Raw genomic sequence first — 24,885 nt, forward strand, 5'->3', positions numbered from 1 at the left:
TTTGACACCTTATTCAAGAATGCGTAGCTCCCTTAATTTTGGGATTTAAAGCTTGGAAAAAATATATTTTCATGTATTAAAAGATAGTTCAAAACTGTGCAAAGTGCCAGTACAATGTACCTTTCGGATCCCGAGATAAAAATTCCCAAAAGTGAGCCTCAGAAGAGACACTTTAGCCAAGGCATGCTTCTTGAAGTCCTTATTCAAGGAAGCATAGCTCGTACAATTTCGGATCTTTCGGCACGAAAAAATTACATTTGGTAGTCAAAACAATGTTAAACAAGTGTGCAAAATGCTGATCCAAAGTGTTTTCTGGATTTCCTTAAAAAGAATTCCCAAAGTTGGCCATAGCACGTATACCCTAACCAAGCTCCATCTTTAAAAATCCAGTTACAGCCCCGGCATTTTACATTTCGGTGGAGCTGCCCGATTTTAACAGTCGAAAGGGTTCGTTCAGCCTGTAGACAGCAGGCATGCCAGCGGAGATCGTGATTTATATCCAGGATTCCGCCGAAGGCGTCGCCGGGAACAAATCGACGCCGAACAGCCGCGTTCGTGTCTTCACGCTTGGTCTCTTCGCGGCTGCTCGGAATCCGTGCGTGCACGTCAACCCAAGGAAAACAGCCCCGCATGTCGATCCTCGCGAAATGGCATTGTCGTAAAGATGGCAGCGTCCGCGAGTCCTCTCGAAACCACGGAATGAGAGAGGATCGATGCTCCGCGGCGGCGTAGCTCGCCCTGGGAACCTCGAAGAACCGTTTCCCGACGGTGACACGATCGTTCGACGACTGGTGAAATAATAAACGTGCGGTTTCCCGTTGGGAACGGGCCACGGGGCCTCCTAACTGCTTCTGCAGCGACGCAAGTTTCATGGGAGGGGACGCACGTGTGTGGTATGTCGGGCGCTGTTTTATTAGGACTCGGGATTTGTCACGCGGTCACGTTTGTTTACGGCTCGCGATAACAGTTCCAGGATCCCAGCTGTGCGGAGGCTGAATATTCAATGTTGAATGTGGAGCATGAAATGTCGAATTTTGAATGCACAATGTGGAATGTGGAATGCAAAATGTCGAATGTTGAATGTTGAATGTGAAGTATGGAATGCCGAATGTTAAATGTGGAATGTGGAATGCAGAATGTGGAATGTGGAATGTGGAATGTGGACTATGAACTGTGAACTGTGAACTGTGGAATGTGGAATATTGAATGTGGAATGTTGAATGTGGAATGTTGAATGTTAAATATTGAATGTTGAATGGGCAGTCTGGAATATCGAATGTCGAACTTCACATGTCGAATGTCTAATGTTGAATGTGGAATGTCGAATATCAAATGCCGAATGAAACAACGAACGAATCCTGAATGATCCGACTAATCACTTCACGATCTCCCTCTACACCGTGACTCAAAACTAAAAAACAACGGCCATTCGAGAAACCGTAACTGGTTCGTCCGAAAGAGAAAAAAAAGCTACGCATGTTCCGTTGCAGACTATCAAAAAGACAGGATCTCGTAGTTCTCGTAACGACGCAAGAGGCATAAAAAATAAGTGCTTGCACAGCGGCGTAACGAGCCGCACGCTACAACAGCTAAATAATTACGCGTGTCGTTTCGTAACGTACCGCCAAGGGAACGAAGCGATGCTGGAAGGAAGACGCGCGCGCATTCCGCGTGCAAATGAATGGAAACCGATTCCTGGATACACGTTGAAAATCACTTCCGATCCTGTTTCCCGGAACACCACGGTGAGCCGTACGCTTCCTTCTCTCTCTGCCCCACCGTTATCCTCCTCTGCTGGAAATCGATTCTATTCAGCGATCAGTGTTTTACCGTTTTCCACGAAACGAGGCAGAACGGCTCGCGGTACGTCCGCATGGAATCACGCTCTCGCTTTAACGTCCTGCTCACGACCCAGGAATTCCGTTCTTGACCGTGGTTTTCCATTGAATAATCATTCGTCACTGGCGAATGGACGATTGTCGTGGGATCTACGCCACGGTTGCTCCACGTTCGCTGTCGTGAAATGTTCGGTCATCCCATAAGTCCGCGTTGTTTACCGCACGAGCTCGTGTACAGCGACTGCGAAAAGTTCTGTGAACTGTTATCCAATATCTATAGAATTTTATTTATGTGTCTACATAAATAATATACATTGGAGGTTATCAAAACTGTAATATAGATTTAAATAGATATACGAAACAATAGAATTATTTGAATTATTTTTTTTCGTTTAGAAAAGAATTGATGGTATCAATAAATTCATGAGGTCATTTGCAATAATTTTTTCCTTTGCGAAAATCTTCTGCGAGATTTAGTTTGCGAGATATTAGCGAAAAACGTAGACCAATCGGCGTAGCAGCGCAGCTGACGCCCCGCCCACGCGTCAGCGGCGCAAGCGACAGGGGCGTGGAGTCTGCCTCGTAATTAGTCTTTACTTTTCGCTTGTATCTCGTAAACGGAGCGTCGTGGAAAATTTCTGTAAAGGAAAAAGTTTCTCCAAATCACCTCAGGAATCTTTTCCACCTAACAGCTTCTACAATTTCCAAAATTTACTATATACCGGATTTATTCTTCCCATAATCACTTCTTCTACGTTTAAAGAATAGTCAAAGCGTACAAGAAAACGCTCTATCAATTTAATCAGGGAAATTCAGCCAGAGCTTCAAGGAAACAAAGAAAAGTCTTTGGCAGATAAAAATGGATTAGGATAGGTGTCAGTGTTATGTACAGACCGCCATTGGGAATCGATAGTAGACACGGGAACGGTCGCAACAGCTGGACAATAAAGGGGCAGCATGTGTCGCCTACGGGAGCGGTAACGACGTCGTTTCGGCGCGGAGGAACGACGCGTTCAAGAAAACAGCATCGACAGGGATTTCGTTCGACGATCGTACATACTCATTACGCCTGTGACGCAGCGGCCGAACGGAATCATTGAAATGTCCTCGGTGCTTCGTTCTGCCTCCGTACGGCCGCCATTAAACCGAAGTCCGCGATGCTGGGCGGTTAGGTTCACCCGTGACATCGTGTTACTGCGAAGGCGTAAGTCCGCGTGAATTAGAAATGCTGCCACCAAGCGTCGAACAAAAACGATCGAAATAAACGAGCGCGAGTACCAGCCAGCCGCCAGTTACTTACTCCCAAGCGTGCTGCGACACGGTAGTTTAACCCTTAACTACTCGGACGTAGCCACGAATGTCCCGCGAAACGACTCAGAGCTATGGCAATCGAAGTACGTATGTATATTTTATGGATCGGTTTAATGAAGACGTTTATTTCGACGTGCGTGCCAATTTGGTTTCAACGCTGGATCGCGAGTCTCCCGTCGATGTTGTTGGAGCAACCAAGAAAGAAAATCCATGGGGTCTGAGGAAGGGACATTGCAGCAGGAATAGTTTTTTTAGGCCCAAAGAGGGCGATGATGAGAATTATTGATCAGCGACTAGCAATCTCCACTTTAGACGCTGCCTTGAAGTTCTTATTTAAAAAATCATAGCCCGTATAATTTTATGAATTTTGGCTTGCAAAAATATATTTTCATTCTCTAAACTATAGTAAATACTTATGAAAAATTCCGGTGGAAAGCAAGTTTCTGGTACTTCGCAAAAAATTCGTAAAGTTGGTCCAAGACGAGACACTTCAACTAGTACCGTCCGCCTGATGCATTGATTCAAAAAGTCGTAGCTCGAACAATTTTCGGTCTTTCGGCTTGGAAAAAATATATTTTGATTCTTTAAACTATGATAAATACTTGTGCAAAATTCCAGTGCAAAGCAATTTTATGGTACTTCGCAAAAAATTCGTAAATTTGGTCCAAGAAGTGACCCTCTAACTAGGACCTTCTTTGTGAAGCCCTGATTCAAGAAAGGGTAACTCGAACAATTTTCGGTATTTTTGCTTGGAAAAAATATATTTTGATTCCTTAAACAATGCTAAATATTTGTGCAAAATGCACAAATATTGGTGCAATGTAATATTTTGATCACTTTCGAAAAAATTCCCAAAGTGGACCCAAATAGTGTCTCTCAGAGTGAAATACTCCTCCGTAACTCCTTAATTAAGAAAAGAGATCTCGGATAGTTTTAGGTATTTTGGCTCAAAAAAATTCCACCTCTTACATTAAACAATAGTAAAAAAATCTACAAAATTCCGGCGAAAAATATTCATTGGATTTCTCTTAAAAAATTGGCGAAGTAGATGCAAGAGGAGACGCCCTCAACTTTTTCTTGATTTAACGCGCGATTGAAATCGTGACACAGTGAAATGAATCAATCACGATTCCCATCGTCGTGAGCACTAAAAAGAAATGTTCCCGAGAGATTTTATGATTCACCTTGCAGCATCGTAAAACGAATCAATCACCTTGGAGAGTCTTACAAAGCACAGACAATGCTCCATCTCGGTAACAATGTCTCTCCACTGAAATAAAACCTGCGTTGCTTCTCCAGTCGATGGATCGACTCGGTGATATATTGCGCCGTGAATTATTTACAGTCACAATAGTCTGGGCGTCGTGCGAGGCCAACGTTATCGTCATTGTCATGGAGCAGCTCGAATTCTACTCGCAAACGAGCCGGGGACTCGCTATGCTCGACCGCAGCGAGCTCTTCGTTTTCTCGACGCGGCACGGCAGTAAAACCGAACGCAATTTTGCCTTTTTGCTTTTTAATTCCATACTTTCACTTTTCGCCCGTACTTTTCTGTCTGGTTGCGGGCGGCGCGTCGTACGAGCGCAGCCTCTCCGCCGTTGATGCTCGCCGGGTGCCTGCCTTTTTTTCGCTGCCGCCACAGACACATTCGAACGAGAACCGCTCGATCCCGTTTATATTAATCGAGCCGCGCGATTTCGTATTTAAATACAGCCCCGCGTGGTCGAGCCGGCTCCGTTCGCCGGCCGTTTATTAATTACACCGCAGGCACACCGGCATTCAATGATTTAATCGGCTCCGGATTAGCTGCGATCCGAAAGAAACCGCGCTTTCTACTCTCTGTGGGACTCGAGCTACGGCTTTGCTTCTGCTTTGCACTGGAGAACGTCTTCCAAGTGGCGAGAACTTTTTTAAAAAATTCGTAAAGTTGGTTCAAAAGGAGACACTACTATTAGGACCCTCTCTCTGAAGCTCTGATTAAAAAAAATGTAGCTCGAACAATTTTCTGTCTTTTGGCTTGGAAAAAATATATATGATGCTTTAAACTATGGTAAATACTTGTGCAAACATCCGGTGCAATGGGAAATTCTGGTCATTTTCAAAAAAATTCCCAAAGTGGACCGAAGCAGCGACACTCAGAAGACTCGTACATTGTACGTCTCAAAGACATCCTCAGAACGTCGTGCGGTATCCGTACCGATTCCGAGAACCCTTCGAATTCCCGTTTTTTGTCCAGCCCAGCGAATCCGCGAGCAATTTAATTACAGCGGCGCGGTTCGCCGATTTCGATCAGATTAATGGCAGGCAATTATGTGGCTCCGCGTCGAACACCGCGAAGATAGATCTGTATCTGCCACGGCGAATATTCCGGAATTTTAATAGCGAAGGTGAGCCGGTCAATTAATAAAGAGATTGTCCCGGTAACAGATTACGCCCGTGGCCTATGAAAGCAAACTCAATCCCCCTTAATGGACACGTGTCCGCAATCGTACGAGCGGATAATTAAAATTATAAACCGTGATATGTTCGAAGGCCGTAGGTTTTTCATTGCTATCACCGTTTTGCACGCGAATTTCTCCATCGTCGAATAAAAGGATTCCAGTTCCAGGATTCGAAATTCAAGATACGAGTTTCCATATTCAGGATACTGTATTCGATATTTGATCTGGAGCCTCGAAACTCGAGAATAAAAATATTACTGCTCAGAAAGAAAGATTATTGTCCAAAAAAAAATTAAAAATTATTGTTCATAATAATAGTACGTCACTATATAATTACACAGGAATAAAATGAAGGTATACCCTACGTGTTACGATTGAAAACAGGTTGTTCCGAGGCGAAAGGGTTGAGAAACGCTGGCCGGGTATAAAATTACACTCAGAAAGCTTTTACAAGGGGGCCGCATCTACTTAACCTTTTGCGAGCGGTATTTTTCGTGGCACAATGTCTTCGCGGTGGCCATAGAAAAGCGGCCGGCTTGTTAAACAAACAGAGCGAGGCGGGAGAGCGATGATTTTCATAACGAGTTTCGCGTCCCCGGCACGTCGCATAAATTATAAACCGATAGAAACGTACGCGCGCGCGCCGTTTCGCGTACGGGGCCTCGTACACAGCGCGGCCTGCCCTTAATAACCATGGGCGGTCCCCGGTTTTCCCCCCTCCTCGTGCATGTTATTGAACGGCGAAAGTGAATTGTGTGAAATTATTACGATTATACGGAACGCGCGTGGCGCGGAGAATGCCGCGCCGGTGGTTACCCATTACCCACGCCACCTGCGTCGAAATCGATAAGTCGATAAGTTCCGATAATGCCACGGCGTTCCGGCCGATGGGATATTACCACGGTCCCCCCCATGGGAGATCGTCGATGATATCGTTTATCGGGCCGCAACCATCGCCGTTCTTTCGAGGCCCGCGGAAACCACAGGCTGCGAGGGAACTCAAGTTACACTCGGAATTATTGCTGTGTGGCCGAGCAGATTCCTCGGACGATTTCAAGCGAATTTTTCCTTTACGAAAATCTTCTACGATGCTTCGTTCACGAGTTATTAACGAAACACGCGGGCCAGCTGGTGGGCGGGCACCATCGACGCCCCGCCCACGCGATACCGCGCAGCGTCACCACATTGGTCGCGGGGGCGGGCCGCCGACCGCGCACGCTCTTCGATTAGGCCGTGTTTGAGCGTTAATAACTCTGAAACGAAGCGTCGTGGAAGAATTTTGCAAAGGAGAAAGTTACTTGAAATTGCCTCAAGGATAACCTCCACCCATTAAGAAAACTTAAAACATTGTAACAAAATTTATAAACGATAAATAAGGTATTAAAAATACCAGAGAACTGTAGAAACACTGCGATGCCTATTCTAAAATAAATTAATTTTCTTTCTTTGTGATTAAATCATTTTTAAATAAAAATTCAAACCCACTGCTATAAAATTTTCAATCTGACTTCTCCAAAGTTTTTGCAAAAAGCGTGAACAATGAGAGCTGTCGAGAAGTCGCACTGGTCAAAAGTACATTGATTATGGTTCCCATCTTTCCGCGCGGTTCTTCGTGCCGTAGAATTTACAGCGAAGGTCTGGAAAAATACCAAACGCGCGGTGAACAGCGCACGGCGCGTCGGTGTAATTGAAAAATACGGGGAAGTCACGTCTCCGTAGAACAATGCTGCTGTGTCACACTCGCTGGCCGCGATATATGTACCGTAGGTATTTACATTGCTATCGGCCTTTCCCGGGTGTAGTCGAGGGTCTCGGCGAAACAGCTTGTGGTAATTGTTTACGTGCTTTCAACCTTCTTTCTTTGCCCGGCGGCCACTCTCGCGAGGATTGAAGACACTACGGCACTTTAACACGCCGGACAAGAAGAGGATCGAAGTAGCCGGTTAAAGACCGTCCGACTTCCTCGACTGTTGAGCACGTTTAATTGGAAAAGGGAAAGAAGAAGTAATTGTTTCGGACGGCTACTGTCTGATCACTGTCCCAGAACTGTCTGATAAATGTCTCAGAATTATCTCAGAACTGTCTGATAAATGTCTCAGAATTATCTCAGAACTGCCTGATAAAAGTCTGAGAATTATCTCAGAACTGTCTGAGAACTGTTCAATAATTATCTAAAAGTAGTCTGATAACTGTCTCAGAACAGTCTGATGGATGTCTCAGCATAGTCTGATAACTGTTTCAGAACAAATAACAGTCTGAAAACTTCCCAAAAAATAAAAATTCAAAATAAAAACTTGATCAATTTTCTGTATTTCCAAAAGAAATTAAAATAAATAAAATTGGTACACAGTGCTTATTGTAAGAAGACGAATGACCCAGAAAAATTTAGTTCAATTGGGCACGGTTATGCTCTAGAAATCTGGCGATACCTTGACCACAGCAACACTCATCACACATACACGGAACCACGGATACCCGTACGGGAGGAGTCGATAGTCCCAGTGAAATTTAACCGCAGGTACGAGGGAACACATGATACATTGGCGTACACTCTCGCTAGGCATAGGAATGATAACCGCAAACTCGCGAGAAGGTGATACTTTGATTCATAGGCCCGTTTCGAGCCAAGAGAGGTCGTTCTGTGAAGATGGGGGTATGGTGGAAGATCGGGTTGATTTGTAGGTGACCTTGCAGTGGGCCTCCTTGGAGCAGACTCTCTGAGGCAGGCTCTTTGATGCAGATTGTTAGGATCCCTGTCAGGATACCGTCAAATCCCAAGACATGAAGTGACCAAGACAAATCCTCAAATTCCAGCGGTCTAAAGTCTTGGGAATCCAAGTTGGGTATGGGGATAATCGACTTTGGATTTAGATTAGGACCCAGATTGGAAAAGGATGATTGACAGGCTAGATTAAGTTGCCCAGTGAAGACTTTGGTCTTTGGGAGTTAGGGTATAGCTATATTGGGTTCACCCAGTTTGGGTCTCTTGATTTAGAGTACCTGTGATGTGGTCTCTCGGTTGGAGGTTTATTTAATTTAAGCTACCTATTTATACATCCTTGGAGCCTCGGATCCTCTTCATAAATTTTAATTTGTCTAGACCAAGATTAAGTTTAGGTTATGTCTAGATTAAGTCTGAGATGAGTCTAAATTAAGTCTAGACTGTGTCTAGATTAAGTCTAGCTTAAGTCTCTAAACTAAATATAGACTAAACCTAGACTAAACGTAGCCTAAACCTAGACTAAACCACGACTAAACCTAGGCTAAACCTAGACTAAATCTAGACTAAATCTAGACTAAATCTAGACTAAACCTAGATTAAATCTAGACTATGCTTCACTCTGCTTAACTTAAAGGCTCCTAAAAATATCAATTGCCAAGTCTATGATGAGACTAACTCTCCATCAGCTACCCGCTAGGTCTCTGATAGGCCACGGTTAGGTCAAGGATACTCCACAGTCATAATCCACTCATAATACTCAGAAATTACTTCAAACAATGTCCTCAATGCGATGAGACTTGAATATTCCGCCAACGTTACACCGATTCATGCAGAGCGTGCAGGCCAAGCAAGATCCGCGAAGGATGTGAAATTTTTCAATGCCTCGGTGACCGAGTAATAATTTTCCTTCGCGTGATCAGCATATGCATTGTCTCACCGTGTCCTTGATACTCTATCTATTTATAGCGTGCCCCACACAATCTTTTACCACCGGCGGACACACGTGTCCGGCAACTTTTCCCATCTCGCCGGACACATCCTCTCTCTCAGCGAGCACGTCGTTAATTCTCATCTACTAGACCTGGCTTTTCATTAATGTCACAGCCACAGAGACCCGCAAGGGCCCTTTTTACAAGCTGCTCCGATTACACAGGACCTATAGAGATTGTCCTACGCCCGCGCGACATCGGTTCCAGTACCTCAATCATGTCCCAGCTCCTACGTGTCCATTGTGAGCTGTCCAAGTGTCCAACATTTATCATGCTAGTCCCACGGACTGTGCGCCACGCTGAGCGGGCCCCGCGAGCTGAAGGATCGTCGAAGGTGAATTCTCACCTATCTGACAGTGCCTGGGGTCTTAATACCAAAACCATCGCTGTGGAAAAGTCTGTAATCCTATGGGGGTGTGGGCAATTTTACAGGGTCTCGACTATGTCAGTTCGTAGATTTTTCAGCGCTGCCAGATTGACAACAGTGTTGCTAACATTACTGTCACAGTGTTGTCAGCTCTAGAGACTTTATGTCTCAAAAATTCACACTCAGGATTTTTATCCAATGGTTCCACGATGGTTTCCAGGCTTATCTATGGGGTTTTATGGACAATAGTGTCCACTTCTATGGGTTCGTAAAAGTCTCAGTTGGCAACACTTCTGGTTGGTTTTGCTGTGCAGTATTCTACCTCGTGGTTTCCATGGACGAATCTCATTCTTCGGTCGACAAAGTTCTTCCACACGTTGGAACAGCGTCGTTGAACTGCTAAACAGGGTATAGGAGCGTTCGTGTCCTGAAACGAAAAGGCAGCTCTCGGCTCCGACACGGCACACGGTTTTCTGGCCGGAGGGATCGTTCGCGGCGGCTTACCGTCTCCGGCCCTGGTTCGGGCGTTTGTCAATGCGAAGTCTCCGCACGGACACAATACACCGCGCGGCTGAAAGTGCATTCTTTGGCCCGAGGGCTCGAACCGGCTCTCGAATTATCTTGCACGGGGGGAAAGGCAGAAAGAGAAGCCAAAACCTATGTTATTGACCCTGAGCTCTCTTACCCACCACCTCCGCCGCCTCCTCTTCCTTCCCTTTCGTCTTCTAACTTCTCCGCGCTCGTTTTCTTCGGCTTTCTTTTCGGTCGACCGTCACCCCTTCCCCCCCTCTCTCTCTCTCTGTTCGCCCCACTTTCTTTTCTCTTTGCAACAAACACCGGGGCCCCCCTAGCTCTCCCAGCCGCCGTAATTTCCGATCGGCCCGATCCCCGTTGATTTTACGCCTCGGACCTAACCTCTCATACGACGGGGATGCGTTCTTTTTCCTGTAAAAAAAATTCTACGTCCACACGGAAGCCCGGAGAAACGTTTACGGTGCACGGCTTGTGAGGCAACCGATGCTCTGATGGCTTCCAGGAATTGTGGTCCTCGGAGAAATTTTCCATCGCGCCCAATATGGCCGACGTGTCCACGCGCTCTCTAGATGAATTCGCTTTCGACCGCCAGACGTCGCTGTTAGACGAGTAGAACACTTTCGCTGCTTCCTGTCGCGACGTAATTCACTGTTGCGCGATTATTATGGTACTGGAGATGATTATTGACGTCTCAGTTTCTTTTGTGGGATAGTCGGTTTATTTTTATCAATTTTTGTAGAGAATTTTTTTGTTGGAACTATGGCATACTTAAAAAAAGAAATATACAATATAAAAGATATTTAAAACATTTTACCTCTTTCAGATGTTTCCTAGATTCATTAAAATACCTAGCTACACCTTAAAATAGCAGCTACTAAAATTCAATTAACCAAAATCGACAAAATTACCTTAGAAAAAATTCTCAAAATTTAAATAAATTTCCCACGGCTTGCAATATTTATTAAATTATCTCCGAGAATCTCTATACTCTGTTAGAGTGTGGGCAGGTGTGGGGTCGATCTTAAACTAGCATCTACTAAAATTAAATTAAGCAAAATCGACAAAATTACCTTAGAAAAAATTCTTAAAAATTAAACAAAATTCCCACGGCTTACAATATTTATTAAATTATCTCCGAGATTCTAACAGAGTATAGAGGGGAGGGGGGTCGAACGAAATTGTTGCACAGCGGACAAAGGTGCTCGCGAAAGTGGCAGCAGCCGAGTTATATAAAATCCGTGGCGCATCGGTACGCAGGCTTTCGTTAACGAGCAAGTAATTAGTTTCACCATGCTCTATCCGAAGGAGAAAGGTGTATCAACCTGAGGAGACCCACGCAACGCTGCTGAGAGCGTTGCTGGTAGCAATAATGGTACATAGCACAAGGGGACCGGAGGCGTCCATTCTCCCCTGCGGATCATCTTAAATCGCGTACACTTTCACATGCACCGGAGTGTGTGTTCCGCCGAAACGTTTCCAGCCTGCGTAAATTTCCGAGCCGGCCGCCTTCGTTTCAGCAGCTTTCACTTTATATACGCTTTCGGGTTTTCGAGTGAGAGAGCGAGAGAGAGGAGGCGTCTGCTGGCGAAGAAGATGACGGCGCGGTGAGCGATACCCGATCGGAGATACCGCAGAACTAATTTACAATTATCTCTCTGACACAAGGAGCGGATCTGATAATGCGCCGACGAATCGGTTATATACAGTCGTACAGACCGTGGATTTTAGTTTATTATAGCTCGCGGCTATCTACCGCATAATTGATCCCTCTTTCCCGGCACCAACGATGCTAATCGCCAGGTGTACTTTCAACGAAATCGTGGAGATGCGTTGCTGGATAAAGCATTCGTTTCGAGCGAAATTAGACTGTTGAGTGCTCGGGAGAAATGTTTGAAATGTTTCGCGTTGATTTTGGTTAATTAATTGAATTATTATTGATATTATAGTTTGGGATTATTGTGATATAGCATTGTATATAATGAGATACAGTTTGAGGAAGTTTAATATAATATAGTGATATGATATAGTATGATACAGTATAATACGATATAGTAATATATATAATATAGTATAATATAATACAGCAGTATTATATTATAGCACTTTATATAGCACCATATAGTATAATATAATACAGTGTTATTATAATATAGTACTTTATATAGCATAATCTAGTATAGTATAATACCGCAGTGTTATATTATAGTACTTTTTATAGCACAATATAGTATAATATAATACTTTATATAGCATAATATAGTACAGTATAATACAGTATTATTATATTACAGTATTTTATATAGCACAATATAGTATAATATATATAGCAAGACAGATACTAGACTGTGAAATGATTTGACGTCCCAATATTATACTATACGATACTATAGTATACGATTAAATCAAACTAGAGTAAATTAAATTAATTTCGATACGATTAAAACAAATCAAATTAAATAAAATTAAATTCGATACGATCAAATCAAATTCAATTAAATCCGACATAACTAAATACAAGATAATTAAATCCAATATAACTAAATTCAACATAATTAAATATAATATGATCAAATGCAACATAATAAAATCTAAAATAGTTATCAAACTCTATGAAACCTACCATTCATTATATTCCTCGTTACAGTATAAATCATCAAATGACTTCGACACCCCGCTTTCCCAGCCTAATTGTTCATACTAATTGCTCCGAATTAGCAGTATTTGTAGAATGCAGTTAGCCACATTGCGATCTATATCAGCATCCGCTTTAAAAATCTCTGCCAGGTGAACAAACTTTCACCGTGGCTCTACGGTGCGGAAAAATTGTTGAGGAACCAGTATATGCAGTATATACATTATATACATTATATACATTATATACATTATATACAGTATATACAGTATATACATTATGTACAGTATACACAGTATACACAGTATACACAGTATACACAGTATATACAATATACACAGTATACACAGTATATACAGTATAGCTCACTTAGATTATGCTCGCTTTGGTATTTCGAAAAGCGACGCGACCGGTACTGCACTATAGCGAGAACGCAACGAAGATTAGCGCCGTGAATGATACCGGTTGCTAACGGAGTCCATCGTGAAATATTCCATCGAAACATCATCGTGCCGGGTAACATGATCCAGCAGCCTATATATTTATTCGCTCGATAAAACAGCTACGCGGTGGACAGTTTGCTCTCGCGCGTTTATAAACGTGTGTACGTATATATACCCGAGAGAGTGCGCTGTATTTCATTGCGGTGCCCCGAAAAATGCGCGAGCCGCTTCTCGGCCGGTTCGATACCTATTCCGCCCTCGTTCCTGCGGTTGTTCGCATACTCGCGCCGAATGGGTGTGTACTATCGGAATGTGTTGAAACATTGCGGCCACGGGGCGGCCGGATTAAATCTTGATACATTGCCGGCATCCACGCGTAAAATTCGCGCGCGAGCGCTCCGGCACAGCAATGAGAGCAATGAGAGAGAGTCGGAGAGTAAAAGAGAGAGAGAGAGAGAGAGAGAGAAAGAGACACGCGTTAGTGCACACGGAAACACTTTGTGCTTTTCTCTGTCCCTTTATCTTCGTTTTATTTCTCTCTCTCTCTCTCTCTCTCTCTCTCTCTATTTCTCTCTTTTTCTCTTTATTTTTCTCTCTATCCTAGTTCACATCATCTTCCACTTAGAAAACTGTTTTATTCAGGTGTAATGTAAAGATTATAAGGATTTCGTTAAGTCAAAGCTAAGCCTTGCTAAGTTTGCATTCGGTCTGGTTTAGGATAGGTTAGGTCAGAATGAGGCCTAAGCTAAGTCTGAAATTTTCATTATTTTTTGTTAAAAGTTCGCTGGTTTTTTATAAATTAGGTTCACTTGGGTCTTTATTAAATTGGGTCTTAATTAGGTCTAGGTTAGACCTGATTTGGGCCTAGGTTAAGTCTTAATCAGGCCTAGGTATTCCTATGTACATATCTCTATGCATTTCTCTGCGCCCCAACGCATCTCTCGTTCTAGCGCTCAGCTCCTCTCTCGCCGGCCTCCGCCAACGAAAGTTTCGCGTCCGCGAGAAAAAGGCGACTGATTTATCGTCGACCGGGACCGATCGCCGATAATGCGCATTCTATCGCAGCGAATTACTAAGTGGCCACTTGTCCGCCACGGTCCCGTGTACATGAATTATTCTATTCCGTGACCGGCCCGTGCGTCCGCGCCGGCTAATTGTTGCTTTCCCCGTCGACGAGCAAAGTCACTCGTTAGCGGTTACATCGCTCGTGATGCGCGCTCGCTCGCATGCGAGAGAGAGAGAGAGAGAGAGAGAGAGAGAGAGAGAGAGATCGTGGTCGTCGGACTCGAGAGACGGTCGTTCGCCGAGCGAAATTTCGTCGGCCTTTCGGATGTCGTACGTGCAGAGAACCGACGCGCGAGAGAGTCAGACACCGCCGCCGCCACGGTTATCCAACCGGAGGTGGGCCGCGTTTACTTTCGTTTATATAAGCGACGCCGACTCGCGTGATGTCACCGATATAGTGTGACACACTGTAGTCTGCGTAAACACACACACACACGCCACAGAGAGACAGATGCTACGCTCTGCGACGTCTCTGCATACCTGGGCGAGGACGACGATTACGTCAGGCCGTTAACGTCGCATGGGTGTGCTCCCGGCCTCATTTTTATGCCGGCGAGGAGATACTATGTGCTCGTCGCGTTGACTCCAGTGGCCCAGACTATACTATGCGACTGTTTAACGTGACGTCGAACAGAAAAATCAGGACAAAGGTCGCTTCTACTCGGATTAGTCGCTTTTGATCTCGTTTACATGAAATAATTGCGTTAGAAACTGGTTCCCAAATTCCAGTATCCGACAGAAGTTGTAATAATTTTTTTCGTGGCTGAAACTAACGAGGTTATCAAGAGGGAAGCTTCACCTTTCCAACGTCCCAAACCGGAGTGATCTACGATTTTTTTTAGCCGAGTTATTGCTAATTATGTGACCACATCCATTTTAGAGCAGCCAATGGCAGGCTCTAAAACCGCTCTATCTTTGAGCTACTGTAATTTCGCTCAAAATAATCGCACGAAGGTCAGCCTAGGCGCATTTTAAAGGCGAAAGTCTGCTCTTTCTGACACCCTAAGCTATTTTTATCCTTTCTATTTTTTTATTAGAGTCCAGGCGAGCAAACTTCGGCCTAATAATTGCCCAAATTCCAGCTTTCGTAAAAAGTTGTAATAATTGTTTCCGCGGCAAAAACTACCATGATTATCAAGATTGAAGCTGCCCCAATCAATAAGATCCAACGGTATCCCTAATCCCTTCGAAATCGATCAGCATCCCGGGTGGTGTCCACGAGTTCCAGCACCCGGTGAATAATCTACGCGCATCGAAAATTTGCATAGGTATCAGCAATCTAGTTATCGCGGACAGTAAGTTAGCCAATGTCACGTTATCGTCCAGATCATCTTACGACGTACCCTGTTTCTCGTTTTGCCGTTGAAACAAGCCTTTCGCGAACCGTGAATTGTGAGCCGCGCTGCTCCCACCATAGAACGGAAAATCCTCTTTAATAATAATAAGCATACCGTGGATTGTTTGGCAAGAGAACAATCCTTCGTATCGCTTGCAACAAATTATACATCAAAAGCAAACGTTAAGATAATTTCTTTCTTGAAATATCACGAAATATCGTCTTGAATAAAATCGATGGTTAAAAATAAGATTTTTCTCATATTTTAACCCTTTGCCTTCGAAGCCATTTGAACTAAAATTCTAAAATAACTTTTCCGACATACAACATTTACATTTAATAATATATGAAATTGAATTCTGTAACACGTGCAACAATAGTTTTCTTACAATTCTCTAAAACAAATATTACAAAACAGTTTTTTAATAATTTTCGAAATCTAGTCTTTCATAAAAATTATTTTGAAACGTGACTGTAACAAAATTTTGACTCTCTGAGGCAAAGGTTTAATTATCGACCTCCCAATTTCGATATAGAAATGCCCGCGGTTTTCGCGGTCACGGAAAATCGCGTGCTCCAAAACGCTCGGCATGCAGGCCGAATAGAAAAAGAAAAGGGAGCCACGTGAGACAGGATGATGATACGCTCGAACGGAAAATTAAATCTGCGCCGGGTTGTTCCATCTGCTCGCGCGTCTAAGTCCCACTGATAGAATGGGTTCGTCGGAGCTGCTCCTCGTCGTTACGTTGGGTTCGCGAGCCTGTGCGCGCGCACGGGGGCCCGCTCGTTAGACCGCCGGCTTTGAACGGTCCGGTACAGTTAAAGAATTATGTGTGTAGCTGTTCATAAATTCCGTTCAAACTCCATAGATTATCCCGGCTGGAATTTCGCCGTGGTCCGGAGAGCGCGCACGCGAGTCACGGGAGAGCGCCGCGCGATCGCACGTCAATGGAGAGAGAGAGAGAGAGAGAGAGAGAGAGAGAGAGAGAGAGAGAGAGAGAGAAAGAGAGAGAGAGAGAGAGAGGAATAACAGATTTCGTGAGGTATCAAATGTTGCGTGCCGGCAGGCGGCGCGCCGCCGAACGATTGTGAATCATAGTAATTACACCGTGGCTGCCGTGACTACGGGATCCTAGTCGGAAATTAGAGAACGCCGGGAATGGCTCTGCGACTATTCCGTTTTCTCGCGATCCACGTCGAATTCCGAGACGATCTCTCTACCTCATAGGCGATCCACGGGTGGCCTGCCAATACGACCGAAATTATTTTAACGACCCTACAACCCTTAACCTTTTGGGCTCGTAAGTCTACCCCCAACAATCACAGCTATTTATTTGCTTTTTCAATTATTTTTGTTTTTAAGGACCATTGAAATATTTTATTGTGGTAGACGTGTTTAAAATTTACTAAAAAGTTAATAGTTTTATTATTATTTCATTATTAATTTTATGTTATTTATTGTCCAATGAGAATTAATTCTGATCACAGTAATACCAGTGTATTTGGATTTGTGGTATATAAAGTATAGTACATTATATAAAGCTATATTATATGTGTACTACATTATACTGTATTAAATATTATACACTGTACTATACACTATATACTGTATTATACTGTATTAAATACTATGCACTGTATTATACTGTATTAAATACTATGCACTGTATTATACTGTATTAAATACTGCATACTGTATTATACTGTACTAAATATTATACACTACATCATATACTATATACTGTATGATACTGCATTAAATACTATACACTGTATTATACTGTATCCTATATTATATACTGTACTAAATATTATACACTATACCATATACGATATACTGTATCATACTGTATTAAATATTGTACACTGTATCATATAATATACATATACTGTATTATGCTGTATTAAATACTATACGCTATATTATATACCGTGTACTATATTACACTATATTATGAACTGTGTACTGTATTATACTATATTAGACTCGACATAACCTCTCCTTAGGAATTGCTAAAGCTTTCACGTAAAAATCAATTCGATGATTGCAACCCTTCTCGAAGTTCGAACAGTCATAAATTGACTACGTTTTATATATGAATACAATAAAAAATGATGGCGGACGGTTCTTGCTTAGCTATCGCATGTTACATTGAACTGTCCGTTAATTGGGCCCAGCTGCGTATTGATTACGTAAAGCCTTGAGCGTCAGACAAGCACACGCAACACAAAGCTATGATTAGCGGATTCCTTTCGAAGTAGTCAGCCGCGGCCGAGACGACAATCCGAGTTTATCTCATTCACCATAAGCTACGTACGTCGCGGTCGACTGTGCCAGTCGTCCATGTCTAACCTAGATGCAATCATGATCTGCCCTAAAGCTAACCTAGACTTCGTCTAATTAATCCTGACCTAGGCTCTTCTTGTAATTTTCAGAACCTAAACGTAATCTCAGATTGAATTTACTTAACCATGACCTAATCTATTCTAGTAATGTCTATTTTACTATATTACTGTTTTCTTTAATAACTCCTCCTTGGTACTTGTAATATAGAAAATCTCTCGTTCTGACCTTACTTCTTTTTCTATCATTATTATTAAATTAATAAAACGTCAAAAAAAATTACAAAAGAATGGAAGAACTATACAAAGACTCAGGACTATTCTACGAACCATTCCGAACCCCAAAAAACCTCAGCATCCCAGACCTAACCTATAACTCAAACCTAACCTAGGCTCTAAACTCCATCTAATCTGGACTGACGAAGGCAGTATGCCAAAAAAATAAGCAAAAATACAAGAACCACGCAGGAGAAGATCGTTCTCGGAACGATTCCAAATCGTCGAAAGGTTCAATGGTCCAGCAAAAAGCGAGTCATCGGATAGTAGCACAGTCTTGGATCGGCACGCGGTTCGACCGTGGGGAAGGGCGGCTTGAAAAAAGGGGCGTCTGTCAAAACGCAAGGACACCGATATACGTTACCATGTCGCGTTCTCATAATCGATTAGCCGTCCACCGCCAGTGGAATCCCTTTTCTGTAACCCAACGCGTCCTACCGATCCTCCAGTGTACCTGGAGTAGTAACGGCGTGGATCGCCGTAGAGAACAGAAGAAGAAGAAGAAGAAGAAGGAGGAGAAGAAGAGAGAGAGGGGTCCGTGAAGCCCGTTGAAGCATTTAGGACTGGTGGTGGCCTTGCGAACGCCTACGTCCGAGACCTTTGTCTCGGGCGACGCTGAGTGCCTATGCTCGTCGTCGTCGCCGCGGCCGTCTTTCCACCTAAACCGGCACCGATTTTATTGTCGGCTCTCGGGTACACGTACGCCGGGCACACCGCGGTGGCGTACCGCGCGCGCGAGCGTTCTCTACGTGCTACGGCGCGTACGTTATCCGTGGCCACGAAGTGGTCCGCGGCCGCATGAAATTGAAAGTTAGCGTGGGCCGGATAGCTACCGCCCAGACCGGTCCCAAGTTTACTTGGGCATTAACTATACGCCGATCGGAATGGCAAAATATCACCCGGATTGCGTTACCGTCGACGACGTGCGCACGGAATATACCGGTGAACCGTAATTCATAAATTACGATGAGATTTTTTAATAACCGGCGAGCCATGATATCCTTTGTGTACAGTGTCTTGCAACACGTAATATTGTGAGCGAAGGATTGCGGCGTAATGTTGGTACAGTATGTTGGTGTATATTGTAGTCGATGTGTAGAGTAAGGTACGGAATGCGGATATGGTATAGGATATAGTAAGTTGTCGTATATTATAAGAAATATTTGTATGGTATAGTGTCGTGTGGAGTGTATAATATTGTATGCTATATATTGTGGCATGTAACACATAAGACTATATACAATATATTATAGTAGGGAAGATATAATTTTGTATACAGTATATTATTGTATACTATATTTAATTTTGTATACAGTATATTATACAGTATTTTGTACTATATATATTTTTATATACAGCATATTATAATGTATAATATATGGTATTGTATACGGTATATTACAGTATGAAAGGCATTATTTTGTATACAGTATCTTCTTGTATATTGTAGATAATATTGTATATAATATCTTACAGCATGTAACATATAATATTGTATATGATATGCAATATTATAAACAGTATCTTATCCTACATTATTTAAAATATTGCATACAGTATCTTATTGTATAAAATATTCTATACAATATACTATCCTGCATAACATATATAATAATATTGTATACAATATTCTCTACAGTATCTTATTGTATATTATACAAAATACGATATACAATATCTTACCACATACTATATAAAATACAGTATTCTATATCGCACAATATACAACATAAAACCCAGCATATAATATATTAAAATATTTAACATACACTATAGTGTATACCACAATAATATACTATGTGAAAAATTAAAGTATCCGATCACCGTTCAAACGGAAGCCATTGGTTCAATCGACAGCAAACATAAAAGCGAATAGTCTGCTTTAAAAATCATGGTTGATTTTCGTCGATTCGCTGATTTTCGCGACGAGAGGCAATAATGAAACCCGGGCACAATTAAACCCGACCCGGGGCGGGTCTAATCGGCGGGATCGCGTTAAAATTAATCGCGTACGATCTATATTTTCACCCCCGTCTCGTTCCCATGATCCGCCGGCGAGCCGGCGATTTATCGTAAAACGCGTATCGTTCGCGGATCGCGGTGAAACAGTATACAAGGTAGTTACACTTTCATGTAAGGATATCCATCTGACACTGAAATCGAATATTAAACTCTCCGGACGCGCGTGATTGATTCTACGGGCCGGTTATATCAGATAGGATGTCGCTCTTGCGCGCCGGCGGTAACCGGCGATCCTGTGTGCCCGCCTATTAATTGAAACGTAGGGAGACTAAGAGAGAGAGAGAGAGAGAGAGAGAGAGAGACTGAGAAGGAGAGACTGAGAGAGAGGGAGAGAGGGACTAGGAGAGAGAGAGAGAGAGGTGCTGGACCACTTCGTTAACTCGGCAAATATTGACTTTAAAACGGAAATTCGTTTTAACGAATCGGCCGGGGCTGTGCACCGTTTCCAAGGCTCGCTTTTGACGCGACGAGAAGGTCCAGTATGGAGTCCAACTAATTAACAATAGTCATGGTGAATCGTCGTGAATAGTCGTCAAGGAATTACTCCACCTTTTTATTGTACCGTTCCCTGGAAAATTGCTCCAAAATATATTCAGTGTTGTTTGTTATACAGTATAGTATGTTGTACAGGATGTTGCATATAATACGCTATGACATATTGTATATAATATATAATAGCATAGTGTATACAATATTATATAGTATATGCTATAATATATTGTATACAATAATAACTATAATATAGAGTAACGTATTGTATACAATATTACATTTTACAGACTATAATATATTACCCACGATATTATCTGTAGTATAGAACAAAATACTGTACACAATAATACGTTTTATACAGTAGAATATAGTATATATAATATACAAAAATATACTGTACACGATATTGTATATAATATACAAATGTATACTGTATAGAATATTATATGCCACGTCCTATAATATATTGTATACAATATCATGTGTTACGTACTATAATATATTCTATACAGTATTATGTATAGTATACAATGCGACATATAATATACCATGACATACTGTACAATATATTATATCTTACAGACCATAATATATTTTATTTGATATTATCAATAGTATACAATAAAATACTGTATACAATATTATCTCTTAATTATTATACTATATTGTATACCATATTATAGCTTGCAGACTATAATACAATATATACAATACTACACCCTGTCCTCCTAAAATATCTAAACCATAAATCACCAAGAACCCTAAAACAAATCCATCCCAATCATGTTGCACCAAACCACATAAAAATTAAAAAAAATAGAAATGTATCAAGAGTAAAACAATGGTCATAACCATTAAATTTTTACAACTTCCATAGCTATAAAAATAAAATCCCAGAGCAGTAATTAGCTAGGAATTTTTCTGAGAACCGCGGAACGATTTCCATCGTCTCAGCGCATTATTTCGTACCGCGCTCGAATTCCGATGTTAGATAATAATTTACACCCACTGTCCGTTAATGTGAAAAGCGTGATCGCCGGTTTGCAAAATGGTTTCGTAGAATTGCATCGAGGTGTACTTTTTTTTGTTTTGTTCACAGGTCACCGGCCAATTAGTGGACACCGAGTTCCAACCGACAGTCACGGCGACATGCAAAGCCGGCCACATGACGATACGGGTGAACCTGAATCAGAGTTTTGTCGGCGCGGTGCACGCCCGTGATTTTCGGACGCCGCAGTGCATGGCGCCTGGAAACGGCACCAATCACGCCACCCTCGCTATCAATCTTCTAGCACCCAAAGGATCGCCGGATTACTGCGGCGTCTTGGTGAATAACGTAAGCGACGACGAGGCTGATGAAAGTTGCATTTCAATCAAAACTACGGACTATAGATTGACCTATTTTCATAGGAAATCTTCGTGTAACCCTGTTTAGCTTGTAGCAGAATCTTGTGACCTAATCTTGTGACCTCATACTGACTTAACCCTGGCCTAACGCCACGAATGCTGTCTATGAACTGTATCTTAGTAGGAAATTAATTCGTAGTCTAGTTGACCAGATTTCGGGGGATTTTGTGACTTAATTCTGACCTAATATTAACCTAATCCTGACTTAATCTTAGCCTAAATCCTGACCTAACCCTGACCTAACTTCGTGAATACTATATCTACCGTATTTTAATCGGAAATTATTTTGCGATACAGTTGACGAGATTGCTGTGTGTCTTGTGACTTAATCCTGACTTAACTCTGACTTAAACCTGACTTAACCCTGACCTAAACATGACTTAACTCTGTGACCTCCATCTATCACATTTAAATCAGAAATTAATCAAGGTGTTAAATCAGGTCGAAACCAGCTGGTAGACGCATCGAATCACGGAAGTCCCTTCACGCTACCAAGTACCCAGAAAATCCTTTTCGCATGGTATTCGAAAACAGATCGGCCTAATCCCGTTGTAATTCTTCCAGGACAACGAGGAACGCTCGATCCCCATCGCCGTGCGGATACATAAGACCCTGGAGCTGGCGGACGATAAATTCTACGTTATTACGTGCGGAAAGGCGGGATTCAAAAACGCGAAGTACGGAGCCGGCCTTTATTAATATTAGCTCGTATCTCTTGGCATCGACCCCACTCTCCCACTTTCCCTCTCCTCTCTCTCTCTCTCTCTCTCTCTCGATCTTGCTCTCTCTGTTATCCATGGCTACCGATTGTAACGGGGTCTAAGGGGCTAAAGGCCCCGTGTATAATTTTCGCGCGTTACGATCGTCTTTCCTCTCTGTTCGCAGGAACGAGACTTCGTTAGTGTCGCTGCGGCTTTTGGACGGTGGGCACAAAGTCCAGGAGGCTATTTATGGTCACAACTATACTTTGCGTGCGGAGATCTCGCGGCCAGATGGTTCGTAATCCACTCTTTCTCTCTCTCTCTCTCTCTCTGTCTCTCGCGGCATATCTCTCTCGCTGCTTCTACCATTTTCACCCTCTCGCATTTAATTGGAATTAACGAGGCGGCGTCGGCGGCGGCTCGGCCGTGTTAAGCCGCCCGTTCTGATGCACTTTCATCAATCGTGTTCGGTTTCACAGGTATGTACGGGATCAAGGTGAAGTCCTGCTTCGCGTTCAACAAACGGAACAACAGCGTCCAGCTGATCGACGACAAGGGGTAAGGTCCCACGTAACCTCTTGGATCATTCAAATTTGCAATTAATAGCTATGCAAATTTTCAGTCAATTATTTGCTATTTCAATTTGTTATATTAGATCATTTTGGAAATTTTTAAGTGGTGGATTAAATACAGTACAGCTGATTTTTATTATCAACCCTTAAAAGTCAAGCTTGGTTCCATTTTATAAAAATAGTGTTAAATAAAAATGACTAACCCTTCCATAGAAACAGAGTTAATTAATAGACCACTGCCGCGTCATTCCAACTTTGTAATTGCAAATCAATTCGCCGTCGTGTTTCCGGGAAATTGGAGAATTCATATTAATACTATGCTGCGTAATATTGTTGTTCCTCGTTGAACAATAATCATTGTTCTAATAATACCGATTTCCGCGGGAACAGAGAGACGAGCGTGATGTTAATCGATGGTTGCGCAACTGTTTTCTGTTCCATGGTATGTACAAAGGTGTCCCGTGAAGGCTCGTGTCATGACGAAATTCATATACGATCGGAACACGGGGCTGGCGGATGCGACATTGTTCTCGATGTTCCGGTTTCCTGACAGCCCGCAAGTGCATTTCCAATGCGACATCGCCGTGTGCCGAGGTAAACAGATCCGTTTGACTGATTTCGGACCGCGTCCCGCGTCGAATCTGGGTTACATAGTGCTGTTCAACCTCCGGCGACGATTAACATATCCCCCCTTCGGAAGTTGTGACTGTTTATCGGATCCGATACGCGATTGTGTTTTCACGATTTTTCCGGGACGAATCTCGCGCCGGATTCTCGCGTTTTCCGGGGTACCGGCGGTGGGGGCCACTTTCACACGGTAATAGACGGAGAGTGGAGGTTGTGCAGTGTGGATAGGTGTGTAGAGACAGCTTTTTGGATGGAAGAGGAGATTTGGATGTGATAGGATTGGTGGTTTTGGGTTGGTGGAGAAAGGTTTGGAGACTGTTTGGTTGGAAGAATGATGGCCAAGAGACTGATGTCTAAAAGATTGATTCAGAAAACTGGAATCCAAGAGCCTGATAGACAAAGATTGATATCCAAAAGTCTAATGTCCAAAGGTTGATATACCAAAGTCTGAAATAAAAGGATATTGTATCCAAAACACTAAAGGTCAGAGATTAGTGTCAAAAATTCTCAAATTCATAGTCTGTTATCCAAAAGCCTGATATCCAAAAGTCTGAAATAAAAGAACATTGCATCCAAAACACTAAAGTTCAGAGATTAGTGTCCAAAATTCTCAAAGGGCATAGCGGATTAAGATGGTCAAAACTGCCCTTAGCGATTTTTCAACGAGTCATAGACCGTTCGATAGCTGACCAATAAAAACTCATCTGTGCAAAATTTTAACCCTGTAACTACCCTCACGGACAAGTTACAGGGTTAAAATTTTGCAC

At 42.7% G+C, this 24,885-nt stretch overlaps 1 protein-coding gene across 1 annotated transcript in view; it reads left to right on the forward strand.

Moving 5' to 3' along the window:
* Nucleotides 1–24,885, forward strand: part of LOC144477187 (uncharacterized) — a 47,396-nt gene that overhangs the window by 17,482 nt on the left and 5,029 nt on the right. The window contains exons 2-6 of the mRNA XM_078194680.1: nucleotides 21,911–22,147; nucleotides 22,783–22,895; nucleotides 23,104–23,213; nucleotides 23,399–23,477; nucleotides 23,946–24,085. Coding sequence (XP_078050806.1) covers nucleotides 21,911–22,147; nucleotides 22,783–22,895; nucleotides 23,104–23,213; nucleotides 23,399–23,477; nucleotides 23,946–24,085 — 679 coding nt within the window. The remainder of the gene's footprint in view (nucleotides 1–21,910; nucleotides 22,148–22,782; nucleotides 22,896–23,103; nucleotides 23,214–23,398; nucleotides 23,478–23,945; nucleotides 24,086–24,885) is intronic.

This window comes from Augochlora pura, chromosome 11, assembly GCF_028453695.1.
Source record: "Augochlora pura isolate Apur16 chromosome 11, APUR_v2.2.1, whole genome shotgun sequence".
Classification (NCBI taxonomy): Eukaryota; Metazoa; Arthropoda; class Insecta; order Hymenoptera; family Halictidae; genus Augochlora; species Augochlora pura.